The following is an 18,494-nucleotide window of genomic DNA, read 5'->3' as shown; positions in this document are numbered from 1 at the left end:
ATGTGTGGTTGCAGCATGTGTGATACAGAGGTATTATGATATTCTCTGTTTTATTTTCCATTCCTTTCCTAATAATTCCCATCATTCTATTTGCTTTCTTGGGCAATGCCACACACTGAGCTGACTCCTAGATCCTTTTCCTGGGTGGTGACTCTCAATATAAAGCCTTATATTGAGTAGCTATATTTGGAGTTACTCTTCCCTAAGTGCATCACTTTGCATGTGTTCACATTAAATGACATCTGTTTTTTGGAGACTCATTCTCCCAGTCTCACAAGTTCCTTTCAATTTCTCACAATACTCTTGTGATTTAATAATTTTGAATAATTTTGTATCATCAGCAAACTGATCACCTTACTCATTATTCCCACTCTAGGTCATTTATAAATATGTGAAAAAGCATTGGTCTCACTACAAATCCCTGGGGCATGCCACTATTCTCTTTTCTCCATTCAAAAAATTGACGATTTAACCCTACTCTCTATTTTCCTTCTTTTAACCAATTATTAATCCACAATAGAACATTGCTTCCTTTCTAACATCTTTTTAATTATCTAAAGAGTCTCTTGTGAGGTACTTTGTCAAACACTTTCTGAAAATCTAAATATACTATATCTACTACCTCACCTTTATCCATATGTTTATTCACACCATGAAAATAATGTAGCAGACTGGTAAGGCAAGGCTTGCCTTGGCTAAATTCATGTTGGCTTTGACCTATTAAACTATGCCTATCTATATGTTCAATAATTTTGTTCTTTATAAAAGTTTCAATTTTTTTTCCCAGTAATGACATCAGGCTATCCAGTCTGTAGTTTTCTGGATCACCCCTGGAACCCTTTTTCAGAACCGGTGTTATGTTGGTCACCCTCCAATCTTTCAAACTGAAAATGGACATTTTCTGTAGTAAAATCAATTTCTACACTCTCCCAAATCTTTCGTCTGTATATTATCTGATATTGTAACTTTCCTTTATTCCCTGCTTCCAATTTCTCAGAAAACCCAGTGGTACCACATACTATTATATATAAATAGACTATCTGTAAAGTATCACATTGCTGTGAAAATATGTAATCCCACTATCCTAAGCAAAGAAGCATATGTATGTAAGGGATTAAGGGCAATTATTGAACTGTAAAGTTAGTGAGGCTTCAATATTAGCTCTGTAGGGATTAAACTGATAAGGAGGAAAAACGGGGTTGAAAACCTAGTGTTATTTTCCAAATTGCAAGCCAACAAAATGCATCTTCTATCTCCTATCTTTATTACACTGCATGTAAAAGGCTTTGCTGCGTGCCTTTCGATATGTTAAAAACAGTATGCTTCTGAATTTGGATTCCTAGGCCTTGATGTGGAGAAAAGCTCATTTCAATTTAAACTCTCATCCTCACAACTAACTAATCAGTACTAAAATGTATGTTTGCCCAATAGTATAAAAAGTGAGATTTTCTTCAATTAAAATAGCTTTTCTAAGTCCAGAAAGTTGGCTATGTTGAAATTAAACATCTTTAGCCATAAGAACATGATTTTTATAATATAATACAAATATTTCTGAAAAATGTTTCTTTTATCTGCATTTTAGGATAGTGAATATCAGATTTGGTTTCTCTCTTGCTTTTATTTATTTTTATCAATTTATAAACTTCTCTTTCAAGGGCTTTGGCAGGTAAAGGAGCATATAAGAAAAAATACAATATAATAGTACACATAAATAGTAACATAATTATAAAAATATCAAATATAAAACTTATTTGGGGTACAGAAATCTGAGGGAGAAGTGCATGATGGGAGGTGGGAAGGTGATGAGGAGCAACCAGGAGAAAGATCTTGTGGTGATGGTGTCTGAATTCAAAGGGGATCCCTAAAATTGTGGATCCCTAAAATTAGAGGATGGAAATGAAGAAAAGAGTGCATGGGGGTAACTTGCTGTTGCGGCAGTTACTACCCTTAACCAATAAGTCTACATACTGTTAATGCAACTCCATTAGTGCTCACTGCTTCAACGGCAGGGGAAAAGGGGAATACAATTCAGATAGCAATCAACGAGGGCCCCAACTTTTATGGTCTGGGAAAACAAATAAACATGGGAGTAACTTGCTGGTGCCGCAGTTACTACCCTTAACCAATAAGCCTATATACTGTTAATATTACTCCATCATTGCACTCTGCTTCAATGGCAAGGAGTTACAGGGAATTGGATTCAGACAGTAATCAAGGGCCCTGACTTTTACAGTTTGGAAAACTGATAAGCATGGGGGTAACCTGCACAGCGCAGCAGATACTACCACAAGCTTGCTGGGCAGACTGGATGGAGCATTTGGTCCTTTTCTGCTGTCATTTCTATGTTTCTATGATGATATCAATGTAGCATAACAGTGTGAGAAGATGGTGGCCAGAGGCTGAGGGATGCTAGAGTGTATAGGAAGAGTCATAATCAGTAGCATAAAGGAGGTGATAATGCTGATGAATAGGTTATTGGTGATGCTTTCACCTAGAATATTAAGTTCTGGAGGACATAGCTCAGAATATATATATATGAGGTAGTTTTATTTATTTATTTATTTAAGTTTTTTTATATACCAACATTCAGGACGAAAGTCCCATCATGCTGGTTCACAAGAAACAGGGGTGCAATAATAATAAAACTTTACAATATGAACAAAAGTGCAGAAAAGCAGTTACATATAACAAGGAAATCAATAACATGGAGAGAGAAGGAAAATGAAGATCAGATGATTATATATATGTATAATTAGCATTGTATAAATAACATTGTAAGAGGTGGCTATTAATGTTATTATTAGCGGAGCGTGTTGATTGATGAGTTAAATAATGTTGGAGTTAGGAAATGCCTGCGTGAATAGCCACGTCTTGAGTTTTTTCTTGAATGTTGAGATGCTGGGTTCCATTCTAAGATCCGGGGGAATGGAGTTCCATAAAGTTGGACCGGCTGTGGAGAATGCCCGATCTCTAAGCGTGATGTGTCTGGTAGTTTTGGCTGGGGGTACTTGAAGTGATCCTTTGTAAGCATCTCTTGTCGGTCTTGATGAATGGTGTAATCGGAGGGGGAAATGGAGATCGATTGGAGCTAATTGATGGATGTTTTTGAAAATGGTGAGAATGGCCTTGTAGATTATTCTGAAGTGTAGTTCTGAGAAAGGCAAACAAAATGGTGTGAAGGTTCTGCATGAAAAACTATGGGCCGGATTTTCAAAAAGTTATGCGCGCCGGGCCTATTTTCAAAAGGCCCGGTGACGCGCGTAAAGCCCTGGGATGCATCTAAGTCTCGGGGCTTTACTAAAGGGACAGTCCGGGGGTAGGGCGGGGCGGAGTCAGAGGCCTCTGACACAGCAGCCATTTGCTGCCGTGCCGGGGATTGCGCGCCGGCAGTTGGCTGGCTTGCACAACTTACTTCAGCTCCAGGGCTGAAGTAAGTTTTGAAACAGAAGACAAAAAAAGAAAAAGGAAGGGGGGGAAAGGGCGGGGGAGGTATGGGAAGGGAAGGTGGGGTGGGGGGGTAGGAAAGTTCCCTCCGAGGCTGCTCTGATTTCAGAGCAGGCTGGGAGGGAATGGGGGAAGGCAGTGCAGCTTGGCGCGGGCTGAGCGCGGGCAAGGTGCACAATTGTGCACCCCTTGCGCACACTGACCCCTGATTTTATAACATGCACACGCATGTTATAAAATTGCATGTCCATGTGCGTGCACCAGGTAGCGTGCGCACATGGACGCACTCGCGCTAGTTTAAAAATCTACTCCATATGAGATAATATTTGAGGACTTAAATATGCATACCCTAGAGATAGTCAAGACAAAGAGGATATGATAGAGACATTTAAATACCTGAGAGGTATTTTATAATTATACAAAACGCAAACCTGGTTTATGGGAAAGGAAGTTGAAGAACTAGGGATCATGATATGAAGCTCCAAGAGGGTAAACTCAGGAACAATATCAGGAAATATTTTCTTTTTTTCACAGAAAGGGTAGTGAATACCTGGAATGTCCTCTCAGAAAGAGTTGTGGGGACAAAAATTGCAATGGAAATCATAAAAACATGAGATAAACACAGAGGATCCCTAGAAGCAAAAGAATGATAATACTTTAATTGATCACCAAGCATATAGACTATTGAAACTCCCTATTTAGTGGCATCTTTCAATATGACCTCAAATACATCCAACTTCTTCAATGTGGCAGCTAGATTTATGGTAGATGCAAAGGCTACTGACTATATAAAAAAATCTTAAGTCAGATACATTGGCTACCAATCATAAGTAAGATATTTAATATGTGAACCAATTGGCTCCAGAATATATCTCTCAATTTCTGTTCTCCTATACCCCCTCTAAGGAGCTTTGATCTTCTCAAATGAGTCTACCATGATGCCCTCCACTGACTTCTGCAAACCATAGAAGTACAAGACTTTCCACATACAGCCTCTTTGCCCCCCCAAAATTTGGAACAGCATACCAATAGCTCTTGAATCTTATTACTTTGCCTTCCAAAACAGAGTAAAAAAAAAAGAAGCATGGCTATTTAGCCACGTCTTCCTTTACACCAGGGTTGGCCAACTCCAAACCTTGAGAGCCATAACAGGCCTGGTTTTCAAGATATCCATGATGAATATGCATGAGAGAGATTTGCATACAATGGAAGAAGTGCATGAAAATCTCTCTCAAGCATATTCATTGTGAAAACATGGCCTGTTTGTGGCTCATGAGGACCAGAATTGACCAACTTTGCACTGTACTGTACAGCAGAAACTTTGTCCAGAACTTCCAGAAAACAGACTATTCAGTCAGAATTTCCCCTTTTTACAGCAGAGATGCCTCCTTCTACTACCTGAATCCTGACGTTCCCTACATCAAGTGCTTTTATCCAGGTAGGCATTTATGGGGGGGCGCCATGAGAACCATATTTAGCTGCTGGCCAGCTTCAAAGGTTCAAATCCCACCATTTCTCTGGCTAAGTCCATATTTTACAAAACACCAAAAAAGGGGAATATTAACTTTTTGTGGTAGGCTCTTTTTGTCTGCTACGGTGATTTAAGGTTATAGCCACTCTATGGCTATTCCTGTGCTCAAGCTACTTTACCGATATAATATGAATTTTTCTTTTTCTTGTTTTATGAAAATGTTCCATTTTTTCTTTTATATGCAAATAAAATTTCTTAATGCAAAAGTTAATCACTTCCTTGTTTCTTAATGCAAAACTTCATCACTCTCTTGTCAAAACATTTAGCAGGGCAAAGATTTATATTTACTACTTATCTTTAACTTCAGGGTGGTGTCATTTTGCTCTTTCTTGCTCTGTCTTTTTTTAAAATAATTTATTCTTTATTACATTTTTTTCAAATACAATGCAGAAAAAGGGAAAATAAAAAAAGCATAACTAATACATATTGATCTATGATCTGACATAGTAATAATCTATACTTCCCTCATAGACCAAAAAATAAGCAAATAAGAAATTATTGGGGGAAGAGATTAGGAAAACAAAAACAGAAAAATAAAAGGAAATGAGATTGTTATCTCTATGAATCTATAAACACCACCATTCCTACCAAGAAATGGCTATTACTATTTATTCTTATCAGAAATAAAAATTTCAAGATGAACAGGATCCATAAATATAAACCTATTTTTTTGAAGTTGAACCAAACATTTACAGGGAAACTTAAAATAGCAGGTCCTTCCCAAATCAAGAAATTTTTGTCATAACTGGAGGAACAGTTTCTTCCTAATTTGTGTTGATCTAGCTACATCTGGGAAGATTTGAATCCTCTTCACACAAAAGGAGAAATCTTTACATGAAAAATATTTTGGGAAAATCCAATTTTTATCCTTCTCAGCACAAAAAGAGATCAATAAAGTATCCCTTACAGGAATATAATCCTTAGAGGCTTCTAAAAACATAGATATATTTGAACTAGTGACCATTAAGGTATCCAGTTTTCCTTCTTCTCTAGTTTCTTTCTTAAAGATAGGAAAATAAAAACATTTTGAGATAGATATTTCTTTATCAGGGAGAAAACCTAAAACCTCATGAATATATTTTTAAACAATTCATGGGGTGAAAGCAATCTTGTAACAGGAAATTTAAGAAAAACTTAGGGGTTTTTTTGCCTTCTGAACATTTTCTAGCAAAAGAAAACAATATTTAACAAAAGAAAAGGTAGATACCAGCAATGTAAATACTTGATTAGACAAGAGTATTTGTAATAGCCTCATAGTTTTCAATTTTAACCTTGGAGTCTCCCATATACTTGGAAAACTGTTGGACTGTACTAGATAAAGTCTTATCCATCTTATCCACAGATCTCCAAACATCCGTTAATGTCACCTGAGTGGGTTCTTCTATATTATTCAATGAAACTGAACCAAATTGCTGAATTATTTCTCCTTCCCCCTCCTGGCTTATTCAGGGAAGTGTCACTGAATTTACAGCAATAGGAGATTGCACAGCAGAAGCTTGGATGACCTGACCTGGAGGTTGTGGTGATGGTAGATTCTGGCCTGGGCTTAGAGAAGCCCCAGAACTAGATGAGGCATCTCCACTCATGCCCTCTGTAAGCTGCTGCACCAATCACTTCAGGTGGCTGTCTATTAACCTTTGAACTTCTGAGGAGGTTGATAAAGAAGTCCACAACTTGCCCTTCCTTTTCCCTCCCATAGAACAGAGACTTAACCAGATTGCAGGAAGAAACAAAATCCTCCAGAAGAGGTGCGCTCCTTTGGCGCTCAGCTTCGACAGTGCACCGACAGTGATGCACCGCTGGGTCGCCACTCTTATGCATTCCGGTCACCACTGGATGATGTCAGTTCAGGGCACAGACAACAGGGCAGGAGGGAAACCTCCTACTGCTCCACCAGCTGAAAACAGTCCTCCGTTGGGTGGTAATCTCTCTCTCTCTCTTCCCCTCAGTGCACAGGGCTGGGACATTGCTCTTATGCATCCCGGTCACCTCTGTGTGATGTCAGTTTGGGGCATGGACAATGGGGCAGAAGGAAACCTCCCACTGTGGCACAGTCGCTGAAGTAGAAAGGCAATGGCCTGCAGAGTGGGGTACACCAACGCTGAGGCTCCAAGAAGCAGTGTAGTTCCAGGAACGACCCCGAGGAGCGAGGAAGCTGGCAGGCAAGGCTTCCGAGGTGCAGGGCCTTCCAAGGAGCGGATAGCCAGAGACAGGAGAGAGCCCCCAAGGAGCGGGTACCCGAAGAATGTCTCACACCAGGAAGGGCAGGATACAAGAACCACAGACTGAGGAGACAGCAGCAGGAATCAGCAATGGGATAGACTTAGTTTTTGGGTACTTGCCAGGATCTTATGGCCTGGATTGGCCACTTTTGGGAACATCATGCTGTGCATAATGGACCCAGTATGGCATGTTCTTATGTTCTTAATTCCAATGCTATCCAATCTAGCCCATGAGCACTTTTCTTATCTATCTTGAGGTATCATTCACATCTAAGATATCGTCTTAAATTTTACCTCATATTTTATAGTGGCATCATGCTATTTACTCTTTACATAAGAACATAAGAAATTGCCATTTTGGGTCAGACCAAGGGTCCATCAAGCCCAGCATCCTGTTTCCAAAAGAGGCCAAACCAGGCCACAAGAACCTGGCAATTATCCAAACACTAAGAAGATCCCATGCTACTGATGCAATTAATAGCAGTGGCTATTCCCTAAGTAAACTTGATTAATAGCCGTTAATGGACTTCTCCTACAAGAACTTATCCAAACCTTTTTTGAACCCAGCTACACTAACTTCACTAACCACATCCTCTGGCAACAAATTCCAGAGCTTTATTGTGCGTTGAGTGACAAAGAATTTTCTCCTATTAGTCTTAAATGTGCTACTTGCTAACTTCATGGAATGCCCCCTAGTCCTTCTATTATTGGAAAGTGTAAATAACCAAGTCACATCTACTCTTTCAAGACCTCTCATGATCTTAAAGACCTCTATCATATCCCCCCTCAGCCGTCTCTTCTCCAAGCTGAACAGCCCTAACCTCTTCAGCCTTTCCTCATAGGGGAGCTGTTCCATCCCCTTTATCATTTTGGTTGCCCTTTTCTGTACCTTCTCCATCGCAACTATATCTTTTTTGAGATGCGGCAACCAGAATTGTACACAGTATTCAAGATGTGGTCTCACCATGGAGCGATAAAGAGGCATTATGACATTTTCCGTTTTATTAACCATTCCCTTCCTAATAATTCCTAACATTTTGTTTGTTTTTTTGACTGCTGCAGCACACTGAGCCGACGATTTTAAAGTATTATCCACTATAATGCCTAGATCTTTTTCCTGGGTGGTAGCTCCTAATATGCAACCTAACATCGTGTAACTACAGCAAGGGTTATTTTTCCTTATATGCAACACCTTGCACTTGTCCACATTAAATTTCATCTGCCATTTGGAGGCCCAATCTTCCAGTCTTGCAAGGTCCTACTGTAATGTATCACAGTCTGCTTCTGATTTAATTGCTCTGAATAATTTTGTATCATCCGCAGATTTGATAACCTCACTCATCGTATTCCTTTCCAGATCATTTATATATATTATATTGAAAAGTACTGGTCCAAGTACAGATCCCTGAGGCACTCCACTGTTTACCCTTTTCCACTGAGAAAATTGACCATTTAATCCTACTCTCTGTTTCCTGTCTTTTAACCAGTTTGTAATCCATGAAAGGACATTGACTCCTATCCCATGACTTTTTAGTTTTCGTAGAAGCCTCTCATGAGGGACTTTGTCAAACGCTTTCTGAAAATCCAAATACACTACATCTACCGGTTCACCTTTATCCATGTTTATTAACCCTTTCAAAAAAATGAAGCAGATTTGTTATGTAATATGCTTGTTTTTATTCATCACTACATTTATTTATTTTATTTATATTCCGCCTTTCAGCCAGTTCAAGGCAGAGTACCTTCAGGTTCTGTATATATTTCACTGTCCCCAAAGGGCTCACAATCTAAGTATCTTATTCACATAGGGGTAGATTTTAAAAGAAGCGCGATCAGCCTACTTTTGCTTGCGCATCAGACTCAAGCAAAAGTACGCTGGATTTTAGTAGATACGCGCGGAGCCGCGCGTATCCACTAAAATCCTGGATCGGCGCGCGCAAGGCTATCGATTTTGTATAGCCTGCGCGCGCCGAGCCGCGCTGCCTCCCCCCGTTCCCTCCAAGGCCGCTCCGAAATCGGAGCGGCCTCGGAGGGAACTTTCCTTTGCCCTCCCCTCACCTTACCCTCCCTTCCCCTACCTAACCCACCCACCCGGCCCTGTCTACACCCCCCCTTACCTTTGTCGGGGGATTTACGCCTCCCGGAGGGAGACGTAAATCCCCGCGCGCCAGCGGGCCTGCTGCGCGCCGGGCCGCGACCTGGGGGCGGGTACGGAGGGCGCGGCCACGCCCCTGGGCCGTAGCCACGCCCCGTACCCGCCCCCAAAACGCTGCCGACACGCCCCCGCAACGCCGCGCGCTCCGGCCCCGCCCCCCGACACGCCCCCCTCCGAGAACCCCGGGACGTACGCGAGTCCCGGGGCTCTGCGCGCGCCGGGAGGCCTATGTAAAATAGGCTTCCCGGCGCGCAGGGCCCTGCTCGCCTAAATCCGCCCGGTTTTGGGCGGATTTAGGCGAGCAGGGCTCTGAAAATCTACCCCTAAGGATTTTCCCATAGACACAAAATAGGAGAAAAGCCTTAATGAATCTGGCCCTAAGTTTGTACCAGAGAATGTATGTTCTTTGTTTTTATGCAATCCTCCTTGTGACTGACTTGCCAAAGGTGGAATATCAAATGTTTGCAAATAAATTAATATATAAATAAAATAATGAAGCACTGGGTAACTTGCAAGGAGCAGCAGTTACAATCCTATGCAGCAGTAGTATAAGAGACTGGGCTTCCAAGATCTGTATGGAGGGACTGCATGGTTAAGGCTCAGACTTCAATAAACATGGAGGATTTATTTATTTTATTTTTTTACAGTAGCCACACTAACCTTGGTGGCTATGGGGATTATTAAAACATTTAATACAACATGAAAAAGACATGGGTGTTTGCTTCGGCATTGGTCTTGTGTAGGGATCTGCACCCTGTGGCACACAATGCTTTTTGAAGACCTGAATTTAACTGTGTTATGGGGGTGCTGATGCACAATGGCATGAGAAAAGAGAAAAAAGGCTGAGGATGGTGACTGATAGTGACTGCTGAGGATGATGGAGGCATTGAGAATATGATTGCTAGGGATGAGTGAGTATTGGGAGAGCATGATTGCTGGGGATGAGAGGAATACAGAAGAGATAGAGAGAAACTGATTGCTGGGGATGAGGGAGAGAGAGAGAGTGCTGAAGATGTAGGGGGATTGAATGAAAGAGAGAGAGTGATTGCTGGGAGTTGAGGGGGACTAAGAGAGAGAATGGCAGCTGGAGGTGGTAGGTTTAAAGAACGACTGTTGAGGATGGGGGTACTGAGAGAGCGAGGGAAACTGAGAGAGAGTGTGATACTGTAAAAGAGGTTTGGGAGTTGATGGGACTGTTGGGAATGAGGCGAGACTGTGTGTGTGAGAGAGAGAGACTGCTGATGGATGGGAAGGCAGAGAGAATGACATAAGAACATAAGAAATTGCCATGCTGGGTCAGACCAAGGGTCCATCAAGCCCAGCATCCAGAGCAGGGAATGGGGATTATAAAGAGAGAGTGACTGCCGGGTATGAGAAGATGGTTAGGACTTTACAGCTTGGAGAAGAGACGGCTGAGGGGGAATATGATAGAGGTGTTTAAAATCATGAGAGGTCTAGAATGGGTGAATCAGTTATTTACTCTTTCAGATAATAGAAAGACTAGGGGGCACTCCATGAAGTTAGCATGTGGCACATTGAAAACTAATCGGAGAAAGTTATTTTTCACTCAACGCACAATTAAACTCTAGAATTTGTTGCCCAGTTACATTCCCCTGTTGCAATGTATTTTCCAATCTTTCAGTTACTATGTGAACCGGTATGATGTCCCCACAAATACCGGTATATAAAAGTTTCTAAATAAATAAATAAATAAATGGTTAGGTTAGTGCAGTTAGTATAGCTGTGTTTAAAAAATGATTGGATAAGTTCTTGGAGGAGAAGTCCATTACTTGCCATTAATTAAGTTGACTTAGAGAATATCCACTGCTATTACTAGCAACAGTAACATGGAATAGACTTAGTTTTTGGGTACTTGCCAGGTTTTATGGCCTGGATTGGCCACTGTTGGAAACAGGATGCTGGGCTTGATGGACCCTTGATCTGACCCAGTATTGTATTTAAGGAACTTGTTTTACTGTGAATCTTTGTATTTTGTGATTGTGCCAGCATAGTACTTTGTGAATTTGTTTATATAATCCCCCCCTTTATGATCTCCAACTTTCCTCATAGTGTATTTTCAGTGAAGGTTTTATGTCCTATCATTATTAAATTGTTATTATTGTACTTATTATGCGGCCTTTTCACTAATTTATCCTGCTTTTCCCTCCCCCTTTCTTTCACCCCAGTACAGTCTGTACTGTTGTTATTGTACTCTTGTAGAGCTCTGCTATTGATTATATAATAAGTTATCATTACCTGTACCTCCCCCGAGGTACTTGTTCCTATTTCGTTTCTTCCCTCTGTTCTCCTTTCTCCGCTGTTGCTTCTTTCCTCTCTTCTTGCCTGCTCCCCTTCCCCCTGCCTGTTTTTTTGTATTTTCCATTCTGTGAGTTATTATGTAAACCGGCGTGATGTTCTCACGAACGTCGGTATAAAAAAGTTCATAAATAAATAAACTGTTCTTATGTATGACTGTGATGGTCCCATTGTTGCTGGCGATATGGTGACACAGAGAGAAAGCTGAGAATTAGGGGACTGAGATAATGGGATGGGAGACTGTGTGACAGAGTGAGTGCTAGAGATTGGAGAGGTAAGAAAGATGATGACTTCTGGGGATATTGAAGACTGAGGCAGAATGTTGGATCTACGAGAGATTTGAGAGAGACATACATTGAGAGAGAGAGAGAGAGAGGAAGATACAATTTACATGAGTATCCTGATTTACAACAAGGTTATTGCTTTCAAAATATTTTGGACAAAGAAAAACCATGAAATGGCTCTTCTGTTTTGAAAGGTTGCAGACCCCTGGTTTTGTGGGAGGCAGGAATTGGTAAAGTAGGACCTAGGCTGGCCTGCTAGTAGAGGTAATGGAGGCCATCATTGTGGCAGATCTGGGTCTGGTTTGGTTCTAATGTTGTTTCTTAGTGTGATTTATGAAAAAAAGTGTTTATCTTTTCACTTTGTCTGTATCCCTATACTGTCTGGTATTCTGATGTCAGACAAGACTAACAGATGAGCAGAGAAAAACAACAACAGAACAGTAAGATATGATGTGCCATGCTGGGTCAGACCAGACCTGACATCCATTCTCTAAGACAAAAAAAAAAAAAGTAGAGTGAAGGGATTCCTGGGCTCTGCTACCCAAAAAATAGAGCAACAGCGGTGACCCAAAGAGCAGGGCTGCAGGAGACCTGAGGCAACACCCACTGCTTGCTTAAGGAAAAAAGCCGTGGAGACTGCCACAAGAGCAGAGCTGTCAGAGAGTTCAGGCCCCCAACCATGCACCTACTGAAGAGGCCCATGTGATGATCCGAAAAGCAGTGCTGGCAGGAAATGAAGGAGTGAGAGTGATGAGAAGGGGAATGAGGGGAGGAGAAGAAGGAGGGGAAGGGAAGGGGAAAGATGAAGAAAGATGAGATGAAAAGATGAAAAGAAAGGAGACAGGAGGGAAAAAGATGAAGAGAGTTTGTCAACCCCTACCCCACCTCACCTCACCCATGCAAACATACCCGTCATGTCCCCATCCCCACACCCCCACATACACATTCACCTCCACATACTCACTCTACCCTCTCCACACAGACACATCACATACCCCCTCACACACACATCACATACCCCCCCACACACATACATGACACATACATACTCCATATATCACATACCTCCATCACACAACATACTGTGCAGCTGACACATAGACCCCCAACAACAAATCCAATTCCAATTCACCATTCACACACATGTATACTAAAAAAATTAATCAAATAACCACCCTACCTTCCCAACTTCTATCATCCTTCCATCCCCAGGAACCCCCAAAGACTAAGCTCAGCTTGTGAGGACAGAATGACTTACATTTTCCTCCTGTCCACTTGGCTTCCAGCGTTGCTCTGACAACCGTTGTCAGAGCAACACTGGATGCCAAGCAAATAGGAGGCAAGAGTAAGTTCTCCTGTCCAATCAACCTGGGCTTAGTATTTGGCATTTCCTGGGGAGTTGTGAAGAGAAGGTGGTTATTTTTGAGTCAGCTCTCAGGGGAGGGGGTCAATTATCGGGAAGGACGGCTGAAGGTCATGTCAAGTTTAATAAGGTTTGGGGAGGTAGGACAAGAATCTTGAAAGTGGGGGAAACTAGCGGGCACTTCATTTTTTTTTTTTTGTTCAAATCATGGGTATGGAGGGATGGAAGGATAGGAGTTGGCACTGGGGGGAGTGGGGGAAGACATTTCTTTTTTTGTATAGAGACTAAGGAAGATATTGCACAACAGATTTAGGTCTGCTTTTGCAGTGCCTAGATTTGTCCAGCCAAGTTTAGGTCTAGATTCATCATTCTGCTATATTTATAGAATGATGAGTCGCACTAAAAAAAAGGAGTGGGGGCAAAACTGTGCACCTGGCCACATTGCAGGTGTGCATTTTCGCCCACCGCAGTTACAGCCAGGCCACACACTTTCACACCCATAGCTCCACCACAGGGAAAAGTGTGGTTATTTCCCGCGGTGCTGCCTGAGATAATGTGTAAAACATTATCACCCACAGTGCTGCAGGGACATAACTCTGCCCAAACCCCGCCCACACTACCTCCCCTTCCCCTAATTTGTATTGTACCACTGCTATGCGGCTGGTATTGCATGCGGTAGAGCCTTATCACACGTGATAAGACCCTAACACACCCGATAAGACCAGATTGCGGTTTGATGAATGACGTTGTTAGATAGTTAGCATTGTTATTTGCGAACCAGCTAAATTCTGAAACCTTTCCCCAAACTTAACCCCCTTTTAATCCTGCTGTGAACTTGATCTGCCGAATTCAGCTGGTTAGTGGACCCAGATTTTCAAACAGACAGATTATCATGCTAAACCCCAGTTTTAGCCCAGTAAATCTTTTGAATATTGACCCCCGGTGTGTCTTTGTGTACTTATGAAAAGAGGTGGAGGAACATATGTACTTGGAGCAAGTAAAAAATTTTAAAGTATGCATTAACTATCTCATTTATTTTCTTATTCTTTTTAATTCATTTATATGGAAACTGAATGTAGCTGTTTAAACAAATATGCTGTGATAAAACAGAGAATATTGTGCTATATATTGTCCTATGAGTGCTGAATATATTAGAAACAATCTCTATCCCTTAGCCTAGACAAGTTAATGATCACATTTAAAACCTTACCTAATGTGCAGCTAAAACTGTATCACATCTGCATTTAATTCTCTAAATTTTGTTTTTAATTTGACCTTTACTCCATGGCAAGAAAACTAAACAGTTTCTGGTGTGCTGCTGTGAAAGTCATCACTGCTTTACCACAAAAAGTCAGGGGCTAAGCTGAAAGCATCAAATTTGACATTCAGAAAAAAAACTGAATAAGCTATTGGAGGAAAGGATCAGTGAAGGTTCTGCTGTACAAAAAAATTATATCTGATGAAAAGGAGATACTAAAATATCAGAATATGTTCTGTAGATCCATATCTCACCAGTTCAAGCTAAACTTGACCATTGTGTCCCTATTTAGCCACCCAGAATAATGGTTCATTTCTCACTAGACAGGAGCTCCCTCATTTACAAGATAAAAGGGAAGACATTTCTACACAGGCCCATAATATTCTTCACCACTGGGGGCAGTTTTACATAAGACTGCATTCACTGAAACCAAAGCAACAGTCAGAGAGCTTTCAGAATGACCGTATGCAGAAGTGAACAGAGCTTGTTCATTGTGCAGGGTTTTCCTGCCTTCTCTGCTCTGCAACAGCTTTCCTGTCTGAACCGGGTGCTATAACTATGACAACTGCCGGACTATGGAATACAGATGTGATTTCAGATAGCTGACTGTTGCTTAAAGGAAAATATCATGGTTCTGTCTGAGGGGAGATTTTTAGAAAGTCTGATTTTCCAACTGTAAAAAATGCAAAAACGCAATATCCATGAAGATCCTATTACCTAGGAAGATTAGGACGTTTTGCTGCAAATACTGCATTGGGATTTATTTAGTCTTGAAGTGTTCTGCTTGGTTGGCAAAGAATAATGTTCCAAAATCTATCCATCTCCCAAGGGGTCCAATTTTTCTTTCTGGATGTCAGCAAGCCCTGACTCACTACAGTGCAGCTGACAGGGGCTGTCATGCTGGTGGCACCCTGAGCAAAAACAAGGGACCTAAAGACGACCTTTGAACAACACAAAGGATGGGTACGTTTTGTCATTTTTATACCTTTTCATTCACAGCATAGATATACCCTATGTATACATTATGTTTTAGTTATTTTACACATTGTCTATACTTGTTTTGTTTTGTCATAATTTTATCAGTGGGTAAACAATTCAGTATTTGTAGTTTTTGTAACATACAGAAGAGATTTTTTTTTTATATGAGAGAAAGGAACATTAATTCAAAGTTGACACATTTCAAATTAAAATGCATTGACTGGCATGAAAAAAAAAAAAGGCAAGACTGCCTTATTTATTTGGAAGATAACTTTTCTAAGCTGTTCTTATTTCCAGGTTTCAATGTAATTAGGCTACTGAGCGGATCAGCGGTAGCACTGGTAATAGCCCCTACTGTATTACTGACAATGCTTTCTGCTGCTGAACGAGGATGCCCTAAGGGATGTAGGTGTGAAGGCAAAATGGTGTATTGTGAATCTCAAATATTACAAGAAATACCCTCAAGTATCTCAGCTGGTTGTATAGGTTTATCCCTCCGTTATAACAGCCTGCAAAAATTAAGATATAATCAATTTAAAGGTTTGAACCAGCTCACCTGGCTGTACCTTGACCATAACCATATCAGCAATATTGATGAGAATGCTTTCAATGGAATACGTAGACTAAAGGAGTTAATACTCAGCTCCAACAGAATTTCCTATTTTATCAACAATACCTTCAGACCTGTGACAAATCTAAGGAACTTGGATCTATCGTATAATGAGCTGCAGTCTTTGGGAGCTGAGCAATTCAGGGGCTTGAGAAAACTGCAGAGTTTACATTTACGGTCTAACTCACTCAGAACAATTCCTGTCCGAATCTTTCAAGACTGTCGCAACCTGGAACTTTTGGACCTGGGGTATAATCGCATCAGGAGCTTAGCAAGAAATGTCTTTGCTGGCATGATCAGGTTAAAAGAGCTTCACCTGGAGCACAATCAATTTTCCAAACTCAATCTAGCACTTTTTCCACGGCTAGTTAGTCTCCAGAACCTCTATTTACAATGGAATAAAATCAGTCTGATAGGACAAACCATGTCCTGGACCTGGAGCTCATTACAAAGACTAGATTTGTCTGGAAATGAAATAGAAGCTTTTAGTGGACCCAGTGTGTTTCAGTGTGTGCCCAATTTACAACGCCTCAACCTGGATTCCAACAAACTCACTTTTATTGGGCAGGAAATTTTGGACTCTTGGATATCCCTCAGTGACATCAGCCTTGCAGGCAATATTTGGGAATGTAGTCGAAATATTTGCTCCCTGGTAAACTGGCTGAAAAGTTTTAAAGGGCTGAGGGAAAACACAATAATCTGTGCCAGCCCCAAAGAGCTGCAAGGAGTGAATGTGATTGATGCAGTGAAAAACTACAGCATTTGTGGCAAAAGTACAACAGAAAGGGTTGAATTGACAAAAGCTGGCCCGAAGCCAACTCTGAAACCAAAACCCACAAGGCCTAAACATGACAGCAAGCCCCCCCTGCCTCCTACTGTTGGAGCCACAGAATCCAGTTCAGAATCTGACCAGGACATAGAGCACATCTCCTTCCATAAAATCATAGCAGGGAGCGTGGCCCTCTTCTTGTCAGTCCTCGTGATCCTGCTCGTAATCTACGTCTCCTGGAAGCGTTACCCCGCAAGCATAAAGCAGCTGCAGCAACATTCCCTCGTGAGGAGACGCAGGAAAAAGAAAAGGCAGTCACTGAAACAAATGACTCCCACTACACAGGAGTTCTATGTAGATTACAAACCCACCAACACTGAAACCAGTGAGATGCTGCTGAATGGAACAGGACCCTGCACCTATAGCAAATCAGGCTCCAGGGAATGTGAGGTATGACCTTTTGTGATAAAAGAGCTTTGAAAAAAAAATTAGATGGGAAACAGTAGAGCTTTGTTGAACTCTAGTGACTATAAAGGGGAACTTATTTTGCTTCTGCCATAGTAGGTTCATGTCCTTTTTTTATACATTCATTATACTTGGTTATTTTACTCTCATGCATGAGTCAACTCCTTGAAATTTAAAGACGACAGCCAATGTGAACTCTGTGTCTTTGGTTGAATAAAATATCTACTGTACATATCATATTATAATGCAATACCATTCATATTCCACTTGCTATTGCTATAAAACTTACTCTGAGTTTGTCAGCCACATATGCTGCCAGGTATGTGAAAGGGGGATTTCAGTGTTTTAAAATGTGGTTGCTGCAAAAAGTGTGCATTAATTTCAGCATTTAAAAATAATAATTGGGGTTACTTCAGCATTTGTTTTTAAAGAAATGGCCTACACCTAAGACATATTTAGTGCCACAGAATGTAAAATGTAATCACTATCAAAATGCAGTGCTAAATGGTTCTATAATGGTCTCATACTGAGCTTTGTAAGGAAATCAGCTGCTGTCATCCAGAGAGCTTAAAATATCCATGAAATAAAGGATTAATGAAGCATACAAGAAAAGGTAGAATATAAAAGTTTTGTTTGTGCTATATTAGCCATCAAGGTAAGGATCTCAGAGCTTGGGAGTAAATGCCTACTAATTGAGACCTGTTTATCTGATCTGAGACAGCACAGCAGGTTTTAGTGCTCTTCAAACCTCCTGAAACCCAGTTTCCTATCAGAGAAGCAGCCAACCACAAAGAGCATTGAATAAGATGCAAAAATTCTTTTGATGCTAAGGATGTCATAAATGTACCTTAGTAATGATAAGACTACTTTCTGTATACTTTTGGAGACTAATTATGAGCTTTCATCTTTGTCCAAGCCTCCAGTGTATCTTCTGAAATTACCAAATATGTTGTTTTGCTTCCTTTCTTTTTCTTTCTTCATTTATTCAGCTCTGTTGTTTAGCTGGCTCTCATAGGCTATGCATGTACAGTAAATAAAACAGCTTACTTAAATATTCACAAGGACAAGACACAAACAGCTTGAAATAGTAAAAAGAAAA

The 18,494-nt window shown here is 40.9% G+C and overlaps 2 protein-coding genes across 6 annotated transcripts in view; one reads left to right on the top strand and one right to left on the bottom strand.

Moving 5' to 3' along the window:
* Positions 1 to 18,494, bottom strand: part of CTNNA3 (catenin alpha 3) — a 2,257,234-nt gene that overhangs the window by 1,156,512 nt on the left and 1,082,228 nt on the right. The window contains exon 1 of one of the 4 annotated variants that reach the window (XM_029609717.1): positions 18,243 to 18,393. The exons of the other annotated variants lie outside the window; for them this stretch is intronic. The gene's annotated coding sequence lies outside the window, so the exon portion shown is untranslated. Of the gene's footprint in view, positions 1 to 18,242; positions 18,394 to 18,494 lie in introns of those variants that run through there. 4 annotated transcript variants of the gene reach the window in all.
* Positions 15,139 to 18,494, top strand: part of LRRTM3 (leucine rich repeat transmembrane neuronal 3) — a 372,911-nt gene continuing 369,555 nt past the window's right edge. For both annotated transcript variants that reach the window (XM_029609719.1, XM_029609720.1), the window contains exons 1-2: positions 15,139 to 15,536; positions 15,849 to 17,380. In XM_029609719.1, coding sequence (XP_029465579.1) covers positions 15,533 to 15,536; positions 15,849 to 17,380 — 1,536 coding nt within the window. In that variant the 5' untranslated portion in view covers positions 15,139 to 15,532. The remainder of the gene's footprint in view (positions 15,537 to 15,848; positions 17,381 to 18,494) is intronic.

This window comes from Rhinatrema bivittatum, chromosome 7 (assembly GCF_901001135.1).
Source record: "Rhinatrema bivittatum chromosome 7, aRhiBiv1.1, whole genome shotgun sequence".
NCBI lineage: Eukaryota > Metazoa > Chordata > Amphibia > Gymnophiona > Rhinatrematidae > Rhinatrema > Rhinatrema bivittatum.
Note: the sequence above shows the minus strand (reverse complement) of the source record. Positions and strands in the feature narration are given on the sequence as shown.